This window comes from Apis mellifera, linkage group LG12, assembly GCF_003254395.2.
Source record: "Apis mellifera strain DH4 linkage group LG12, Amel_HAv3.1, whole genome shotgun sequence".
Classification (NCBI taxonomy): Eukaryota; Metazoa; Arthropoda; class Insecta; order Hymenoptera; family Apidae; genus Apis; species Apis mellifera.
The window spans coordinates 3072374-3092759 of record NC_037649.1 but is presented as its reverse complement, the minus strand read 5'-3'; the positions used below and the strand labels follow the sequence as shown (position 1 = coordinate 3092759).

At 25.2% G+C, this 20386-nt stretch overlaps 4 protein-coding genes across 7 annotated transcripts; 1 reads left to right on the top strand and 3 right to left on the bottom strand.

Annotated features, from left to right (window-relative positions):
* Positions 1-149: 149 nt before the first annotated feature.
* Positions 150-2669, bottom strand: LOC551103 (probable pyruvate dehydrogenase E1 component subunit alpha, mitochondrial). Of its 2 annotated transcripts, XM_006572095.3 has the most exons (7): positions 2475-2669; positions 2300-2317; positions 1708-1944; positions 1407-1625; positions 1093-1341; positions 775-1023; positions 150-683 (listed from the first exon to the last, which is right to left on the bottom strand). In XM_006572095.3, exons 1-7 carry the CDS (start codon positions 2523-2525, stop codon positions 498-500), a joined length of 1209 nt encoding a protein of 402 aa, XP_006572158.1. In that variant the 5' UTR covers positions 2526-2669; the 3' UTR covers positions 150-497. The 2 variants fall into 2 exon arrangements, with proteins under 2 accessions (XP_006572158.1, XP_006572159.1); XM_006572096.3 differs by lacking the exon at positions 2300-2317 and having other exon boundaries at positions 2475-2666.
* Positions 2670-3572: 903 nt separating this feature from the next.
* On the bottom strand, positions 3573-7305 carry LOC412065 (proton-coupled amino acid transporter 4). Of its 3 annotated transcripts, none has more exons than XM_395531.7 (8): positions 6618-7305; positions 5420-5540; positions 5232-5344; positions 5015-5147; positions 4802-4936; positions 4636-4745; positions 4362-4568; positions 3573-4279 (listed from the first exon to the last, which is right to left on the bottom strand). In XM_395531.7, the coding sequence occupies exons 1-8, from the start codon at positions 6751-6753 to the stop codon at positions 3588-3590; spliced, it is 1647 nt and encodes a 548-aa protein (XP_395531.2). In that variant the 5' UTR covers positions 6754-7305; the 3' UTR covers positions 3573-3587. The 3 variants fall into 3 exon arrangements, with proteins under 3 accessions (XP_395531.2, XP_016772876.1, XP_006572160.1); XM_016917387.2 differs by having other exon boundaries at positions 4377-4568; XM_006572097.3 differs by having other exon boundaries at positions 4362-4478.
* Positions 7306-7412: 107 nt separating this feature from the next.
* Positions 7413-15191, bottom strand: LOC550829 (DNA-directed RNA polymerase II subunit RPB1). Its single transcript, XM_026444140.1, has 9 exons — positions 14792-15191; positions 13838-14107; positions 11080-13741; positions 10782-10987; positions 9643-10302; positions 9179-9567; positions 8991-9109; positions 8657-8845; positions 7413-8569 (listed from the first exon to the last, which is right to left on the bottom strand). Exons 1-9 carry the CDS (start codon positions 14867-14869, stop codon positions 7428-7430), a joined length of 5715 nt encoding a protein of 1904 aa, XP_026299925.1. The 5' UTR covers positions 14870-15191; the 3' UTR covers positions 7413-7427.
* A 3335-nt stretch (positions 15192-18526) lies between these two features.
* LOC411538 (pre-mRNA-splicing factor RBM22) lies at positions 18527-20181 on the top strand. Its single transcript, XM_395009.6, has 3 exons — positions 18527-18795; positions 18868-18921; positions 19010-20181. The coding sequence occupies exons 1-3, from the start codon at positions 18742-18744 to the stop codon at positions 20135-20137; spliced, it is 1236 nt and encodes a 411-aa protein (XP_395009.2). The 5' UTR covers positions 18527-18741; the 3' UTR covers positions 20138-20181.
* The last annotated feature ends 205 nt before the right edge of the window (positions 20182-20386 follow it).

Here is a 20386-nt window from a genome sequence, read left to right as displayed (position 1 = left end):
CGCATTAGATTAAATATTCATTTAATTTATTAATTTATTAATAATTTAAAACTTTAATTTCACTAATTTAAGATAACGAATATAAATGAAAATAAGCTTATCTATATAAATATAATTTTTTATTAAGGAAAAATAAAATGATATTGTACTTTGAATTGTTTGATTTAATTTTTACTTCATTAATTTTATCCTTATTTACAAGTACATATAAAGTCACTCATAATAATATATAAATATTATGAATATTACTATGTACTAATTAGATAAAACAGAATTTTTTTATCATATTATATATCTATAAATAAAATAAATATATAATTTGTATATATACAACAAAAGTGATAAAAGAAAATATATTCTGGTTTATTATTATTATTTTTCTTGCCCAACTTTGATGAAAAGATGAAGTTGTTCTCTAAAAATCTTTTGTACTAATTAATGGCAGGCAGTGTAATAATAAACAAGATTTAATAAGTATTCATTTCTTCAAAATTAACTTAGGAATTAACAGCTGGACCTAGCCTTGTATGTGGTAAAGGATTAAATGGAGTAATATTACGAATTTCTTTTTCTACACAATTTGCATAAATATCGGCAGTTAGCTCATTTAATGGAATTTCAGTATCTGTTTTTGCAGCTTTTACAGCATCATCTACCTGTTTTCTTATTTCATTCTCTATTGTCTAAAAAAAAAAAAAAGAAAAAATTTTAGATAATTTACATATGATATAAGATATAATATATAAATTTATTAAAAAAACAAACAAAACAAACCTTTATTTCTTCTGGAGTAATAAGATTAGCATTCAATATTCGTTCCTTAAAACCAGTAATAGGATCTCTAGTTTGTCTTACTTCTTGAATTTCCTCCCTTGTACGATAACTTGTTCCAGGATCAGACATACTATGTCCACTATACCTATATGTTACAGTTTCTAACACAATAGGACCTTTTCCAGATGTACAATAATCAATAGCAAATTTAGTAGCTTGTTTGACTGCTAATACATCCATACCATCCACCTAATGAAACATTTAACGAACATAATTTATTATTAAATAATATTGCAAAATAATTTTTCAAAAATATACCCATATTCCAGGAATATAATCTCCTCTTGTATAATAATCAGTACTTGCAGAAGCACGATCAACACTAGTACCCATGCCATATCCATTATTTTCACAAACAAAAATACAAGGAACATCCCACAATTTAGCCATGTTGTATACTTCAAATACTTGACCTTGATTGGCAGCACCATCTCCATATAATGTAACACATACTCCTCCAGTATTATTATATTTATGAGCAAAGGCAATTCCTACTCCCAATGGTACCTATAAATTTTTATAAATAGTACTCTTTTATAATTCATTTAGTAACTTCAATAATTATTACTCACTTGAGCACCAACAATACCATTTCCACCATAAAAATTGTCAGAATACATATGCATAGAACCACCTTTACCCTTTGCATTTCCTCCTTTTTTACCAGTTAATTCAGCTAAGACACCAAATGGTTCTATTCCCATCAAGTAGGTCCATCCATGAGCTCTATAAGCTGTGATCACACAATCTTGTGGTCGAAGAGCTGCTTTTATACCAACTGCACAAGCTTCCTATCAAAAAATAAAAAAATTTTATTAATAATAAAAAATAGTTATTGTAATTGAAATTAAAAAAATATAATATAATTCTTACTTGACCAGAATATAGATGACAAAAACCTCTGACAATTTTTTCTTTATACAAGTTTCCAGCAGCTGTTTCCATACGACGGATTGTATGTAATTTTTTGTAAAGTTCTATTGCTTCATCTTTAGTAACAGTAATTTGAGTCGAAGGTCCATTATCCAATTTATGTAATCGAAAAGGTTTTGTTTCAAATGAAGCTTCTGTAGCATAATTGTTTTTCTTATTGAAGAAGTATGATATCACCTACAAATAAATCACAAACATATTTCTTATATTTTTGTATATTATATTATATTGTATATATATAAATTATTGAAGATGATTTATAAAAATATACAAACTAAAAAAATAAAATACAAAATTACTTATAAATAATATAAATTTAAGAATCATGTTCGTAAGATCGTATAAAATTTAAAAAATACACAAGTTTATTTTATGATTTTAAACTTACCATATTGTGATTAAAAATTCTTGCAGAAAAATAAAAAAAGAAAAAAAAGTTGAATACAATGTAAAAAAAAATTATTGATATAATAAACATACGAATAAATATCTCATATTTAATGATATTTATACGATTAATACGAATAATTACCTCATTCCAGCTGCCAAACTGGTAAGACACCAGGAGGAAATATAAAAAAAAAGAACGAGTGTTCAATTGTAAGACTCGATAGACTGTACGATTAGAAATTGTAACAAGAGTCTAGCATAAAACGTGTGGCAAGAATCTAGTTTAGAGGTCATTTATCGTTCGGTCATATACTCACATTTCGTTTCGACGTTTGGACACTTATATGTCTGATATAATTAGGTATCATTTTTAAATGATTTTTATAATTAATTGTAAACAAGAAAAATTATTTAATGTAAAATAGAAATTAATATACAAAGTAAATCTAATTTAGAAGAGAGAACAATCATTCGTATGGCGCGGATAGTATCGTAAGACCTGATTTGTAAACGTCATAGGTTGATTCGTATCCCCTCTATAATCGTCATTAAAAATGTTGAATAATATGACGTAATAAATAATCGAAAATGATATACAAAAATAACTAAATATATAATACAAAATATATTGATTAATATTATAAATTTTATATTTATAATATAATATATTATTGATTATATATATATATATATATATATATATACTAAACAATATAATTAAATAATATAACAATAAGTTAATATTAAATTAATGTAATATTAAATTACAATAATAAAGTTAATAATAATTACAATAATAAGAATAATAAAAATAAATAATTTATTTTAAAAATAATGTTTTAATAATAAGATATTTATTTTTATAGATATAATTAACGAAACTCATAAAAGTGTACATAGAGTTAAAAAAATAACTTGATATTAAAAAATATTTAACTCATATAATTAACAAATTATGATATCAATTTTGTACAATATTTTCTATTTACTTTTATTAATATATTAATAATTTTAATACAATTTTATATAATACTTATTTTTTTATTTTACAAGAAATGAATAAAAAATTTATTTATAGAATTGAATAAAAAAAAATATAAGAAAAAAAATTCAAATTAAAAAAGTAATGCATTTAAATAAATGCATTTTTTATAAATTTATATAGAAAATTATTTCGAAAATATGTTTTATAAAATTGATATCATTGTAATATAAAATTTTGCTTATATATTTGGAAAGTTTAATATTAATTGATATGATATTGATATGATAATTGACAAAATGCTCAAAATATATTAAAAAAAATATAAATTATTTTATCGATTTATTTAATTATATATAAAATTATTTCTAAAATATCTGTAAAGAAAGTTTAAATAAGTTTTTTTAACTTTTTAAGAAAATTTTAAAATTTTTAAGAAAATCTTATTTTATACAGAATTTTGTAATATGGTAACATTCATGATACAAGGAGATGTAAATTGTACATAATGTATAGTATTTTTCATATTGATATATGTAGAAGAAATAGTTATTATAATACCAAAAAATACAATCAAATAACTGAAACAATTACTCCACATTTTATAATTATATGTGGTTGATTCTGAAATTGATTCTTCAGGAATTATAATTTGTTTATAAATATTATAAGATTGACTGGCATCTATAAATATTGGTTTATTATCATAAATTCTTTTTATCATCAAAAATTTCTCAGAATCTATGATATCATTTTCATAATCCACAATTTTGTCTAATTCATTTTCTAATTCATTATAATAAACATATGAATATCGATGATATTCACTTCTAGGTACACTTAGAACTCCATAATAAATTGATTTTGAATGGATTCTTGGATTAATTGGCATATCTTTACTGCTTTGGCATCTCTCAGAACTTGAATATACTTCAGGAATTAAAGATCGAATCTTTTTAGATCTCGTTTTTAAGGCAATTATTTTTGAGTATAATAAAGGTGGAAATACAAATACTAATAAACCAGTTAAAGATCCTCCAATCAATACCATTACAATATCAAATCTTGGTACAGATTCTCCTACTGCTACTCCAAGAAAAACAATAGCTGATCTTATGAGACATCGTTTCCATCCAAAATCTATAAAATATAAATTTCATTAATCAGTTTTTTTTTTAACTATTATTCTCTTTATTTATTTTTATTTTTTAAGATATCATACTTCTTTTAATATTACATTGATCTTCTAAATCTTGAAAAAGAGTTGAATGACTAAGAACACTAGAAAGACATAGTTGAAGAGCCGCAATAAGAACAACAATACTCATTGTGAAATTTCCTGGAATTAATTGTAGAATATTGGCTGTTATATTACTTCCATATTTCCAGACAGCCAAAATAGTAGTAACAAGAAACAATGAACCAGTGACTATAATAATAGCATTATTAATTATCACTGTCAATTAAAATATGAAGAAATTTATCAATTTATTTACCTAAGAAAGAAATTATAACTGCTTTATTGATATCCTGAGGATGACGCATATCTACTTGCACAGTCATCAATGTTGGATGTATATCAAATTGAAATGCTAACATTCCATAACTGAAAATTATATAATAAACAAAAAATGATATTATATAATTAATAAATAATCATACCTAGAAATGAACTTATCCCAAGAAGGAGAAGTAGGTATAGGAATAATATCAAGTTCTCGAGTATCAGTAATTATGCACCACCATATCAATAGTGCTATTAATAAAAGCATCGTGCAAGAAAATAAGCTTATTATCCTGTAAATATTCATAATATTTAGATATTATATTTTAATTTTATGATATATAATTTTGATAGAATTTGAGAAAACTTACTTCATATCACGAGGACTGCCAAGCCACATAATTGGACATAAAAGAATACCTATGATTAAAAGCCAATAACAGAAAGACAAATTAAATTGTTGTCCCGAAATTTTTAATCCAAAGATTTGTAAATTCTGCGAAGCTAAAATTTATTAAATATAAACGCATATTAAATATAAACAAAATTTTATATAAAAATCACTTATTAAAATTTATTTAAACTTACCAACCAATAAGTTAGGTATAGTGCACCCAAAAACTGTAAGATCCAAGATTATAGTGATTAAATTTCTCGCCCGAGAACCCAAGGTCAATTCAGTTACAGCTGCAAGAGGATTTCTATAAAATTAATTCAAATTAATATTATTAATAATAATAGATATAAAAAAATTAAAATGAAAAATTAAATTTTACCGATTTTTTCTTAAAATTTGTGGATCTATTGTAGTTGCAATAATCCATGATTTGCCAAGAAGAATAGCCGTATAAATTTGCAAAGTCAATACAATAAAGACCAAAGGAATTCCATATAATCCTAAAATATAATTTTCTTATTTTTTTTTATTATTTATTATTAAATAAATATAATTATATATATATATAATTTTATAAAAAAAAATTTAGCATATAATAAATATATAATTACAATAATTTATGACACTTAATAATTATTGATACATGAAGATAAATTGAATAATAAAAGAATATTTATAAAAAGTTAACCAACTTTATTTTTCTTTAAAATGATCAACTTTTTTACATAATGTTTCACATTCCAAATTTTCTCATATAATGACCATAATTGAATAGTAAATATAATAAATCAATTATATAAATTGTTTCAATTTAAATAAATTTTGTAAAAAAAACCTTAATTATATAATAATTATTTATTTATATAAAATATAGTAAATAAAACAAAGAATTCAAGACACAAAAATAAGTTGAAAATAAAATAAAATTTTTTCATTGAAGCCATAATAATTTATGATTAAATATATACAAATTAGAATTTTCTAAAAATATGATTTTAAATAAAATAATTTTGTTTTATATTTTCAATCCACCTTTATATATAGAATAAGTTCTTGATAATTTTCTATTTATATTTATTAAAAAAATTAATTGAATTTATGTATAAAAGTTTCTTTTTGTTATATGTTATCTTATTCAATAATAAGACTTCAAGTGAAAAAAATTTATGTTATTTTTTTTATATTTTTTATTATTTTTGTTTTAAATTCTTTTCTTTGTACCTTCATAACAAAATTTTCTGTGTGTGCACATATATACATATATATAAATATATATATAATATTAATTAATTATATTAATATTAATAAATTAATTAATATTAATATCAATATTATCACACCTTATAGAATAATCGTTTATATATATATATTATAAAAGAAACGAGTCACTTAATGCTAAAACATTAACTTAATAAAGAAGAAATTATTTACATAAATATAAATGTTACAAAAAAAAAAGATCACTTTCTTCATTGAACATTTATAAATTTTTTTTCAATAGTTAGATTGAAATGAAGTGCGAAATGGAGACAAAAAATAAAATAATACAAAAAAAGATAAAAATAATAGAAACTTACCGCATTGTACAATTGAACGCGGTAATGCGATAATCGGAAAAATGCCGAAAATGTCGATAACACATAATGTGGCAAATAGGAGTGATAAATCCGAGTTTACATCTTTGAAAAGTAGTGGAAGTCTCTCGCGATTCATGACAGAAAATATTTCACACTATCCGACATCGATGCATGTAGAATGTGAACCGGTTTTCTATTTTGCAGTGACAAATACTATACCAGAAGGTAATATGATACTTTATCGAGCGCATATGGCTTAGCTAGATACAGCAATAGTGACAAAGGAAGACCCTCAATATATTAACATTTCTTCCTTCAAAGCTACATAACAAGAAATATAATATGAAGCGGCAACATCTATGTTGAATATAAAATTAGAGTATAAATAATATGCTCAAGATGGTATATGCATTTTATAATATAAAAAATACCTTTTTAAATGGTATTGATAAATCGTATATTGATTTATGTACGCAATTGTATATTGTACTAACGCTTGTTAATTTTATCATATGAATCCGCTTGATGATTTTTTCATTACTTAAATAATATTGATGTTTTTGAATTTATTATCCCATACTCATTTTAGCCAAATTTAATTCAAAGTCATTTCTTCTTTAAAAACAAACAAAAATATTCTCCGACCTAATTAAGATATTTACTCGAGAATTAAGAAAATCATAAATTTATATATAAAATTAGAAAATTGAGGATTAAAAAGTGATAATTTTTCATATTTATATCTAATTAGTAAATAGTAAATAGTAAATATTCAATAATAAAAAATCATATAAATAAATATAATACTTTTTAATCATCTGTTTCGTAAGCTGGAGATGCAGGGGAATATGTGGGGCTCGTTGGTGAATAACCCGGTACTGGTGGGGAATACGTTGGACTCGTCGGCGAATAACTTGGACTAGTCGGTGTATACGTTGGACTGGTAGGTGAATATTTGGTACTCGACGGTGAATATTGAGGACTTGTAGGTGAATATGTTGGACTAGTTGGGGAATAATTTGGACTACTAGGTGAATATCTTGTACTTCCTGATGCTGTGTGTTGTGGTGAACTAGGTGAATATGATGGACTCGTTGGTGAATATGTTGGACTTGTTGGAGAATATGTTGGACTCGCTGGTGTATATTGTGGCGAAGTTCCAGCAAATGATGGAGACGTAGGTGAATATGATGGACTCGTTGGAGAATATTTTGGACTACTTGGTGAATAACTTGGACTAGCTGGCGAATATTGTGGAGAACTTGGCGAATAACTTGGACTCGTTGGAGAATAAGATGGTGAAGCAGGTGTGTAATTTGGTGAACTTGGTGAATAACTTGGACTAGTTGGTGAGTAACTTGGACTTGTTGGTGAATAACTCGGTGATGTTGGTGAATATGATGGACTTGTTGGAGAATAACTTGGCGATGTTGGTGAATAACTTGGACTTGTAGGAGAATAACTTGGACTTGTTGGCGAATAGCTTGGACTCGTTGGCGAATAACTTGGGCTTGTTGGTGAATAACTTGGACTAGTTGGTGAATAACTTGGACTTGTTGGTGAATAACTTGGTGATGTTGGTGAATAACTTGGACTTGTTGGTGAATAACTTGGTGATGTTGGTGAATAACTTGGACTCGTTGGTGAATAACTTGGACTTGTTGGTGAATAGTTTGGACTAGTAGGTGAATAAGTGGGACTTGTAGGTGAATAGTTTGGACTTGACGGTGTTATACTAGGCGACGTTGGCAAATAAGCTGGAGATGTAGGTGAATAACTTGGTGAAGCGCCACCTGCTGGTGACATTGGATATGGACTCATGCTAGGTCCTGGACTTCCTGGACTTCCAGGTTGCGGAGAGTATGCAGAATATGCAGGAGAAAGCCCTGAAGCATCTGATGCTCCAGATGGCGAGAAACAAGCTCCTCCTGGTGTCATACCACTTCCCAATGCTAAAAAAAATAAGAGTTATTTATAATATGAAATTTAATACATGTTTCAATATTACAATGATATAAAGTTAAAAAAAATATGCATACCAGGTGACATACTTGAAGCCCCATAACCAGGTGTGGCACCCATCCAAGGTGTCATTTGAGGACTCATACTTGGTGTAGCAACACTACCAAAGAACATTCCAGCAGTTCCCATCACACCAGCACCTACTGCCATTGGTATTTCAATACCGACCTTACATTTCTCGGCATCCAATAGCAAATCGAAACATCCTAAAAAAATAAAATCAAATATATGTATTAATGTAATAATTTCAAATTTATTCATAATAATAATAATAATAATAATAATAATAATAATAATAATAATAATAATAATAATAATAATAATAATAATATTGATTAAAATTAACAATACCTGTTCCTATACGTGGAAGTTGTCCCATGATAATATTTTCTGATACTCCTCTCATTGGATCTACTTCTGCATGAGACGCAGCATCCAATAAAACATCTACTGTTTCTTCAAAGGAACATCTGAAAAATAAAATATAAATTATAAAAATTATATGAAACGATTCTATAATTAATTTTTTTATAATTTACCTCATAAGAGCACCAGTGTCTTGTCTATTAATTCCATGACGAGTTATAGCCATTAAATGTCCTTTAGCAGTCATTACATCACAAAGCAAAGCAAGGTGACGATAGTTTACGTAAAGACCGTAAAATTGCAACACAGCGTTCATTTCCTTTTCTACTGATTTTCTCACAGCCTCTATACCTAATACTTGAAATATTTCACAAATATCATTGCTAAATGTTCTAACTGGATCAACATCTCTTTCGCTCAATACTTTCATCAAACTTGTACCATCCGTTTCTAATAACCATTCTGCTATTGCTTTAAATTCACCAGTTTCTGTGATAACTATACGTTTCTTAGCATCAGTTTGAGGTAAATGCATATACACTTTTCCAATTGCTTCAATACCCTATGTATAAAGAAAATAATTATAATTATAAATTAAATTAAAAATTATAAATTATTGAAATTATTATGAACATACTTGTAATGTCATATCACTAAGCATATTTGCTTCAATACATCGAAGAAACATATCATCCTCCATTTTATCAACAGTTTCTTCCTCGCTATCTTGAAATTTGTTATCATCACTATTCATTATTCTAATTCGAAGAACTAATTTTTCGGCATTATCATCATTAAATATACAGTTTAGATCGTCACCGAAACCGGCATTGATCTTTTCCGCAATTTGTTCCATAGTTAATTTCTTATCGGTCATTCTTTTGCGATCTAATTCAATTCGAAGTAACCATGGTGATATTTTATTTGGATCGAAATCAGGCATTTCATAGTAAACGTTTACGAATTCTTGATCTTCTGCGATTACAGTATTTTGTGGATCTGGATCATAATAAATCGCAGTGTTTGCTGTAACTTTTCTTAACGTGGTATGTTCTAATCGGCAAAGTACATTTTTTGCTTTTTCAGCATCTCTTGCTGCAGCTCCCGTCAAAAATACAGTCAACGATGGAGCTTTTGGTTTCTTACTGATATTTATAATTTCTTTTAATCTTGGCACACCGAGAGTTACATTTTTTGATGATACACCAGCAAAGTGAAAAGTATTAAGTGTCATTTGAGTTGCAGGTTCACCAAGTGATTGTGCAGCTAAAGCACCTACCATTTCTCCAGGTGATACCTAAATGAAAAAATGAAAATTAACATATACTAATCCTGTCAAATTATATCATTGATGACAACAATTAGATATTAAAATTATTCAAACTGATATCAAACCTCAAAAATTTTAATTAATATATAAGTGAATACATTTAATGAAAAGAATTTAACAATCATATTATATTTATTAATATCTAATATAAAAAAAAGAAATAAAAAATAATGAAAATATTACATTAGTATATTTAAAATATTAATAAGAAATATTAATTAAAATATTAATATTTGAATTGGAAATATATTGATTCTATCTGAGATGTATAGATTTATAATTTTAGAATAAATATAATTTATGATTTAATTTCTTTTAATACTCTTTTTTTAAAAAAAATCATACAATGCTATATTTTATTATTAAAAAATTATTACAAATTAATATTGTTTGAAAAATATAATTGATTTATCACTATTTATATATAAAATTCGTTTTCTACAAACCTGTGCTTGTTGAAATCTAGTTTCAATTTCTCCAATAAGCCATTCAAAAGCTTCACTGGATAATCTAAATTCTTCAGAAACACATTTTGTACATAAAGTAGATCTTACTAAACATTGGAATAATAATGTAGCATTTTCATTAGCTTGTTTGCTAAGTCTATCATCACCAGCTACAATAATGCATTTATCCAAAAGATCTTTCACACCTAGAAATAAAAATATTTTAATTTTAAAGTAATTATAAAATTATTTAGTATAAAATATATCATAATCATAATAAAATTATCAGATTATTTACCTTGTATGACTTTCATAGGACTAAGATCAGTAGGTGCACGCTTATTTATATGAAAAATCTTTTGTACGTTCCAAATCATTCTTTGCAAATTACAAGGCAATACTACTTTTGATTCTCCACTAGGAAAAATTTCTCGAAGTACAGCACGATCTTTGTTTAACTGTTCCCATTCTCTTTCTAATTCAGATATTACTTCACCAGATCCCATCATTTCTCTAACGATATCTTCATTGAAAATACGACGAAGATATCTTTCATTAGTTGGATCAAATTTAAATTTTTTCTCAAACGCTTTATTGCTCAATTTAATAGTAGGTAGATTCTGAAATTCAACAGTTTCACCACATAAACCGTCTTCACCATAACGTAATTGAATAAGTTGTCCTACAGAATTTCTAACTGTTCCATCATAATGCACCATTACAGATTCCATAGCTTTTATTAAACGACGTTGAATATAACCAGTTTCTGCAGTTTTTACAGCAGTATCAATAAGACCTTCACGACCACCCATAGCATGAAAATAAAATTCAGATGGAGTCAAACCAGCAAGATACGAATTTTCGACGAATCCTCTGGATTCAGGACCATAATCATCCTTAATAAAATGTGGCAACGTTCGTTTACGAAAACCGAATGGAATACGTTTACCTTCTACATTTTGTTGGCCGACACAAGCAATAACTTGAGAAATATTAATATTAGATCCTTTTGATCCTGATACTACCATAGCCTTTAGATTATTGTATTCTGTCAATGATTTTTTGGCAGAGCCACCAGTTTTGTCACGAGCATCATTCAGAATTCTGTTTACTTGGTTTTCAAAAGTCTGTCTTAAGGTATTACCTGGTGTAGGTTCTAATTCCATATTATGTGCTTTTTGAATAACTTCTATTACATCTTCTTTAGCCTTTTTGATGGCTTTCTGAATTTCCAAATAAGTCTGTGGATCAGCAATAGTATCTCCAATACCAATTGAATGGCCTTCCAAAAGTAACCAATTGTTAATTACAGTTTGAATATTTCCATAAAATCGTCCACAGACTTCGTGTCCCAATTCTAACATACAAATATGAAGTAATGACCCAGCAGATGTACCTAAAGTTTTTTTACAGAGTATACCCATAACAAGTTCTCCATGTTCCACCATGACTTTGGTATCACCAGGAGAAATCCATTTGTATGGTCCATCATCTTCTTCATCTGGATGTGTGCTGTGAGTTCTTATCATATTTACATTGCCTGGTATAATCAAGGAAAAAATTTGTTTACCAGTCCATAGAGGTTTTGGTTTTAATATGCAGGGTTGAGGCATTTTGCCATCCCAACTAGGTAAAAACATAAGAATATTCATCATTTGTTCTTTTTCAATAAAAACATCTCTTTTAGTCATTTTTCTTACAGCAGTAAGTGTATCTTGTACAATACCCATAACTGGTTTATTAGCTTGTGGCGTAATAATTTGACGCGGTGTTACATGAATATTTTCTACTTCTGCACGAGTCTCCATTGATTGTGGGGCATGTAAATTCATTTCATCACCATCGAAATCGGCATTATATGGTGATGTACAACTAAGATTCATACGAAATGTACTCCATGGTAAGACTTTTACTCTATGACCCATCATACTCATTTTATGTAATGTCGGTTGTCGATTGAAAATTACTAAATCGCCATCTCGGATATGACGTTCCACTCTATAACCGCACTGTAAATGTAGATCAGATGGTTTTGGATGAAATCTCAAATCAATTCTTTCTCCATTATCTCGAACAATATATTTAGCTCCTGGATATTGTGAATTTCCACGTCTAACAAGTTCTTGCATTTTATCGATATTAAAAGGCGTTACAATTTCAGGAAATGTTAAATTTTGAGCAATGCTTCTAGGTACACCTACTTGATCGATTCGTAAATTAGGATCAGGAGTAATAACAGTACGAGCAGAAAAATCGACACGTTTACCCATCAAATTTCCTCGTATTCTACCTTCTTTTCCTTTTAATCTTGCTTTTATAGCTTTTAGAGGTTTACCTGATTTTTGCATAGCTCTCGGCATACCAGGCATATCGTTATCAACTAATGTTGCTACATGAAATTGTAACATTTTTATATTTTCTGATATCACATGAGCTGCTGCTCCAGCTTGTTCATTTCTAATTAATTCATTATTTGCTTTTATAATATCAGCAAGCTTATGTGTTAAATCATCTTGATTTTTAGCAGAACCATACATAATAACTGCTGGTCTAACTGATAAAGGTGGAACAGGTAAAACAGTTACTACCATCCAATCTGGTCGTGCAAATTTTGGATCCATACCAAGAATAAATGATTCTTCATCTGTAATATGCTTTAAAATCTCCCAAGCTCTTTCTGCTGTAAGTGCCATTTTTTTTTCTTGTGAATCTTCATTTACATGTGTCCATTCAGCAGTAACATCTAAACCAGATCTTCGAAGATTTGGTTGATATCTACCACATCCACCATGTCCAGGTTTTCTTTCTATAGATTGCTGTTCCTGATTTTCTTTGTTAATATCCATTTCATCACCACCTTCACAAATGTTTTTACTTTTACACAAATCATAAACAAATGTAAGACGTTTTCGTGGTTGACCTTTAGTTTTCATAACAATTTCTTTAATTTTTGGATTATGCTGTGAGTAAGAAAATAATATAAATTTAATTTTACCACTTATTACAAATAATAATAAATATAAAGAAAATTTTAATTATGCATAATTTATATTTACCGGACTAACAAGAAGTTTTGAACAATAAAAACATACACATCTTAAAATTTTTATTGTTTTTGTTATAAAACCAACATGAAAAACTGGCTTTGCCAAATCTATATGACCAAAATGTCCTGGACATTCTGTCATATTACCCGCACATGTTTGACATCTAGAATTTCTATCAATGACACCTTGTCTTGGATCCATAAGTCCACCAAGTTTTGGACGACCCCCTTCCATTGTTTCTGGAAAACGAATACCGCCATCTGTGACGGACATCCGACGCTATACAAAACATTAAACAAAATTATATACATCTATGTGTGATTGAAAAATTTACAATATGTATTAAGCAAAAAAAAATTTTAAATATATTATTGTCAATTATTAGTAAAATAATAGAAATATATATATATAATATATGTTATCAAAACTATTTTATAAAAGATCTTTATAAAAGATTTTATATTTAACATACTTATGTACAAACAGATATATAATATAATTATATAATTATTAGAAAATTATTAAAGAAAAAATACAACAATTATATATTTACAAATAAACTTAGTTTATTATTAAGATTATAATTTTACAAAAATAATTTATTTTGAATTTGATTATTTTAAATTTTATATTTACTAATATTTAATTTTATTTATTTAAAATGAAACTTTCTAGTTTCTTATATTAAAAAAATTATAACTGATTAATTTTTAAAAACGTTATAGATATCATAAATAAGATTTACATTGAACATTATATAATAAATATATATTCCATATTTTATGATCTTAAGTAATATTTCTTTAGAAATAGAATAAATATCGTTAAAAATCATATGCGCAACTGTTTGATTAACATTGAATATTTTCATAAAGTTCCGAATGATATAGATAAATTCAATGAAATAATTTCGCACAGAAAAAATATTGCACAGTATTATTTATTTATAAATCACAAACTTACTATTTCATCCGGAGAAAGAATACCAAATTGAACTCTTTTTACAGTTCGCAGAGGCGCTTTAGAGTCGGACGTAGCCATTTTGCAATGAGCGAATACAGCTTCTCCCGCGGCCTTCTGCGTCGCGACTCCTAACTGTTCTTTCCTGATGAAGACATGTCCCTCTCCTGCAATCTTGCCACATGCTAGAAACAAAATGGCTACTAGTGACGTCACAAAGTAAGCAAGAAAACTGTATGAGAACGATTTTATTAATCTATGAAGAATGAATAAGAATTATAAGATTAAAAAAAATAACTATTAAATAAAAGATTATTGGAATATGAAGCAAATCACATCAAGTCTTTGATATTGTGTGATCATATAATGAAATTCTTCTATATTTCTTCCATTTTGACTATTTTCTCTTACTAGCAATTATTTTATCCCGGCAAATTCTATTTTCCTTCATATATTACTATTTTAATATTTTAATTAAATTAATAAAGTATTTAATTTTTTTAACTATTTATTTAAGTACATATAAATTCTGAAATATATTCACATTATAATATTTATATCTCAAACTAAAAATTGAATTTATATTATTTTAATTTACTTTGAACACATTAATTGTTTTAAAATTGTTGACTTTTCTTATATTTTAAAAAAAATTAAATTTTAGAACAAAATTTTGGAATAAAAACTAATTTTTTTTTGTATTCTCTAATAATTTTTAAAGAATTCAAAAATATTAATTTTAATTTTAAAAATTTATTAAAAAATTTAAAAATTATTCGTACATAAGGTTAGAGCTTTTTAAATATATTTGACAAGTTATACTATATTAATGTATATTCACAATTTATCCAATGATCAATTATTATCTATAAATAACAACTATTTAAACTTATTAAATAAAATCTTTAAAATACTAAATTAAATTTTTTGTGCTATAGATGACCAACAATATCAATAATTATTTTCGAAAATTATTTTTATTTCAATATTAAATCGATTCATATATAATAATAATTATAATAATAATTTATATTTAACAAATAATTGTTGCATATATATATATATATATATGATAATTTGTTTGCTTGTATACTTATAATTTAAACTTATACTATAAAAAAAATATATATTACATTTATAACATATTTATATAAAACTCTAAATTTTATAAACTTTTATAAATTATTATATAAATAAACTATATTTGTTTATTTATTATATATTAAAAAATATTTGTATTTTATAATTTTCACATCTTAAATTAAATTATTCTTTAAATTATTCTTTGATTTCATTTTTCATATCTATTATATTATATATTATATTATGACATATATTATATAGAAATTAAGAATTGCATCTTTTCTATTTTTCATTTGATTATTATTTATTATAATTTTTTATATTCTATTTGGCAATTTATATATTTTCATATTTTTTGTGAAGATTTTTTTTCTTTTGTGTCTATTTTGTTGTGACTTTGTTGTAAACTTTCTCTATTCACAAATACTATCAGAATTTTCTTCTATTTTTTAGATCCTATTTTTATGTCTGCAATTAGAATAATATGATTGTCCTTATTTTGTCTAAATTCATTCTGTCATTTATTTATGATTTTTTTTTTAAATTTATTTTAATATCTTTTTATTTGTTTCTTTTAAATAATTATTATTATACTTTTTTTTCATTCTTCTAGTATTTCTTTTATCCTAAATTTTATTATAAATTTTTTCTATTTTTTTATAATTATATTTCTTTTATTATAATTATATTTCTATTTTTTATATTTTGAGGTGGATTTTTTAATAATTTTGTTGTTAATATTATCTAATTATCTAATAAATTTAATTTTTATTCTATTCTTTTTTAATAACTTTTGTTGTTATGTCTATTTCTCGTCTATCTTTTATTAAAAAATGAGTTTTATTCTCATATATTTTTATCTTTATTATTTTATTACTTTATTTTTTTAATTCCTATATATTTCTATATTCCTATATTCTTGTATATTATCATTTTTTCTTTTTTTTCTTTTCTGTTTTGCTGTTTTTTATCATTTCTTGTTTCAAATTGATAGCAGTTCATTGAACTTATTTCTTCTAGTATCTATATAGATTTATATCTTTTGATAGAATATTTTTTTTTTATTTTTTTCTCTATTTCTTCTTTTTTCTTGATAGAGACATCATATTTTCTATTGAATCTTTTTATTTTTTCTCACTGCTTAATATCATCACAAGCTTTTGTTCTGTGATCTATAATCTCAGTGAAATCCTTTAAAGCTTTCTTTCTTTTTTTCTTTATTAACTTTTTTTATTTTTTGCTTCATTTTTTCATCTATTCAATTTGTTTATATTGATCTTTTTATAAACTTTATATTCTTTTTTATTCTCTCTATCATATCCCATTAGATATGTTTTCTTATATTCATTAAGATTGAATATAAGAAATATTTTTTTCTTTTGTTTTCTATTTTTTTCTTCTATTTTTCATTCTTTCTCTTTCCTTTTTTATTAATATAATAATTATTTATTTTTTATCTAAACTTATTTTTAATTTTTCAAAAATTTTTAAATCTTGTTATAGTTTCAATTTATTTTTAATAATTTTATTAGATTTAATAAAAATTTTACGAAAACTAAGATAATCATATAAGATATGATATTGATTAAAATGACATCCTGGATACTACTTGTCAAAATTTATAAAAAATCATAAAAGAAATTTCGGAATTTTTAATACCTAGAAAGTTAAAGTGTAAAAACTTAATAAATAATAAAGTAGATTTGAATAAAATTCAGTTAATTTTCATGAAACTAAATAATAATAAATTATAAATTTTATATAAGTTATATATAATATAAAGTTTAATAAAATTTTTAATGTAACTAATTTTTATAAAATTAAATAATAATAATAATTAATATTTGTGAATACAATTTTTATTATATTTTTAAAGCAAAGAATAAGATAAGTTTTAAGAAAAAAAAATCTTATTGATGGTTTTAAATAACAGATTTATTTCTGTTTAAGCTGTTCTTAAACTTAAATAAATAATTTTTTTAAACTTATTACAATACGATTTATTAAATAAGAAATAAATTAATAATTTTAATAAATAATTTTAATAATAAATTGAATATGTAATAAATACAATTAAATTTATTGAATTATTAATAAATTTTATATTTTATATATTATTATATAGTATTATATATTATATAACGCTATATATTTGTTCATGTTTTCATCATCGACACAGCAATCAATGCTATTGTTGCGGTTCGACTAAATTACATGTTTCGTGATTAGCAGTTTTTTATTAACTCGTTAACATAACCATAATGAAAATTTTTGCAAAAGAAAATGTTTGAAAAATCTCTAATTTATGTTTTAATATTTTTTATATTCTAATATTATATCTTGTATTTTAAAAGATTAATAAAATAATTAAAAAATATTTTTATTATTAAATAATTAGTAAATAAATTTTTATTAAAATTTTTTAATTTTTTTTATTAATATATATCATAAATAATAATATTTTGTGAAAGACGAATGAATTATATTTAAAAACGATATATTTTATACAAAAAATTAAACATATTTAATATATATAATTTATATAACAATATGTTTAATGTGGATACTTTTTTAATTATATATTTATATAATTTAATTTATATATTAAACGGTACTGATATATAGTTATTTCATCAACCAATAACTAAATTCAGAATATGTGTTATACATTTTGATTTGCTTATTTCTAGTAACTTTATTCGATGAATATCCATAGATAGAATGAATATATGTCACGATTTTCTTTCATGTCAGTAATATCTTACAAAAAAAACTAACTAGTGATTTTTATGTAAAAACGCTAGTCACAGTTGTATTTGATATTTGTCTTTAGTAAGAAGAATAGGAAAGTCAAGATAAAATAATAAAAAATGGCTACTTCTAAAACAACAAATATGTATAATAGGCAAAATTGGGAAGATGCAGTACGTATAATCAAATATATGAATAATTGAAATTTTGAAATGAAATTTTAAATATTTTTTTTTTCTTTTTAGGAATTTCCAATATTATGTCAAACTTGTTTGGGTGACAATCCATATATTCGAATGGTAGGTCAATATTATAAAAATTTTAATTAATTTTTATTTTTTTAAAATACATTTTAATATAATTTAATTTTTATGTTTACATTTACAGACGAAAGAAAGATATGGAAAAGAATGTAAAATATGCATGCGTCCATTTACAGTATTCAGGTGGTGTCCAGGTGCAAGAATGCGATTTAAAAAGACTGAAGTTTGCCAAACTTGTAGTCGTTTGAAAAATGTCTGTCAAACATGTTTACTTGATTTAGAATATGGTTTGCCAATTCAAGTACGTGATGCAGCACTTAAAATCAAAGATGATTTGCCAAGATCAGATGTAAACAAAGAATATTATGTACAAAATATAGATAGTGAAATTGGTAAAATAGATCCCACATCACCAGCAGGTGCTGTTGGTAAATCTGCAGCTGCTAGTGATTTATTGATGAAGTTAGCAAGGACTAGTCCTTATTATAAAAGAAATAGACCACACATTTGCTCCTTTTGGGTTAAAGGAGAATGTAAAAGGGGAGAAGAATGCCCATATCGTCATGAGAAACCTACTGATCCTGATGATCCATTAGCTGATCAAAATATTAAAGATCGTTATTATGGAGTTAATGATCCTGTTGCTGATAAATTAATGCGCAGAGCTGCAGCTATGCCTAAATTAGATCCACCAGAGGATAAATCCATTACAACTTTATATGTTGGTAATTTGGGAGATGTTTTAACAGAAAAGCAGTTGCGTGATCACTTTTATCAATATGGAGAAATACGTTCTGTAACTATGGTTCCTCGTCAACAATGTGCTTTTATTCAATACACACAAAGAAGTGCTGCTGAAGCAGCTGCAGAAAGAACATTTAATAAACTGATATTAGGAGGACGAAGATTAACAATTAAATGGGGACGTTCGCAAGGAAGGCAAACTGTATCTGCAGCAGAAGCAACTAGAGAAATCTTAGAACCTGTACCAGGTCTTCCTGGTGCTCTACCACCTCCACCAGAAAGTATGGGAAATAATTTTTTCAATCTTCAAACTACTCCTGGTATGATACCACCAATGATGATTCCACCTCCACCAGTTGCTCCTCAATATATGTTTCCACCTCAAATGGCACCTGCCACTGCAACACCAATTTTTCCACCTGGAACAGCTCCAATACATTATCCCAGTCAAGATCCATCAAGAATGGGTGCATCTCAAGGAATAGGAAAACCTTGGCCCGAAGAATAATAATAAAGTTTAAATTTGTACTAATTGTAATTATAGCAAAAAAATGTGTAAAAAAATAAATATATATCTTTGATTTTCTTTAAATTATTGTATTCTTATTAATATATCTAATTCATAAATTAATTAAATATAAAAGTTTATTTGAATATTTATTTCATATACATATATATATTTATATATTGTATATATATTATTTTTAAACGTAATTTTATATTAATGAATTTTTTTTTAAATATTTTAATTATATAA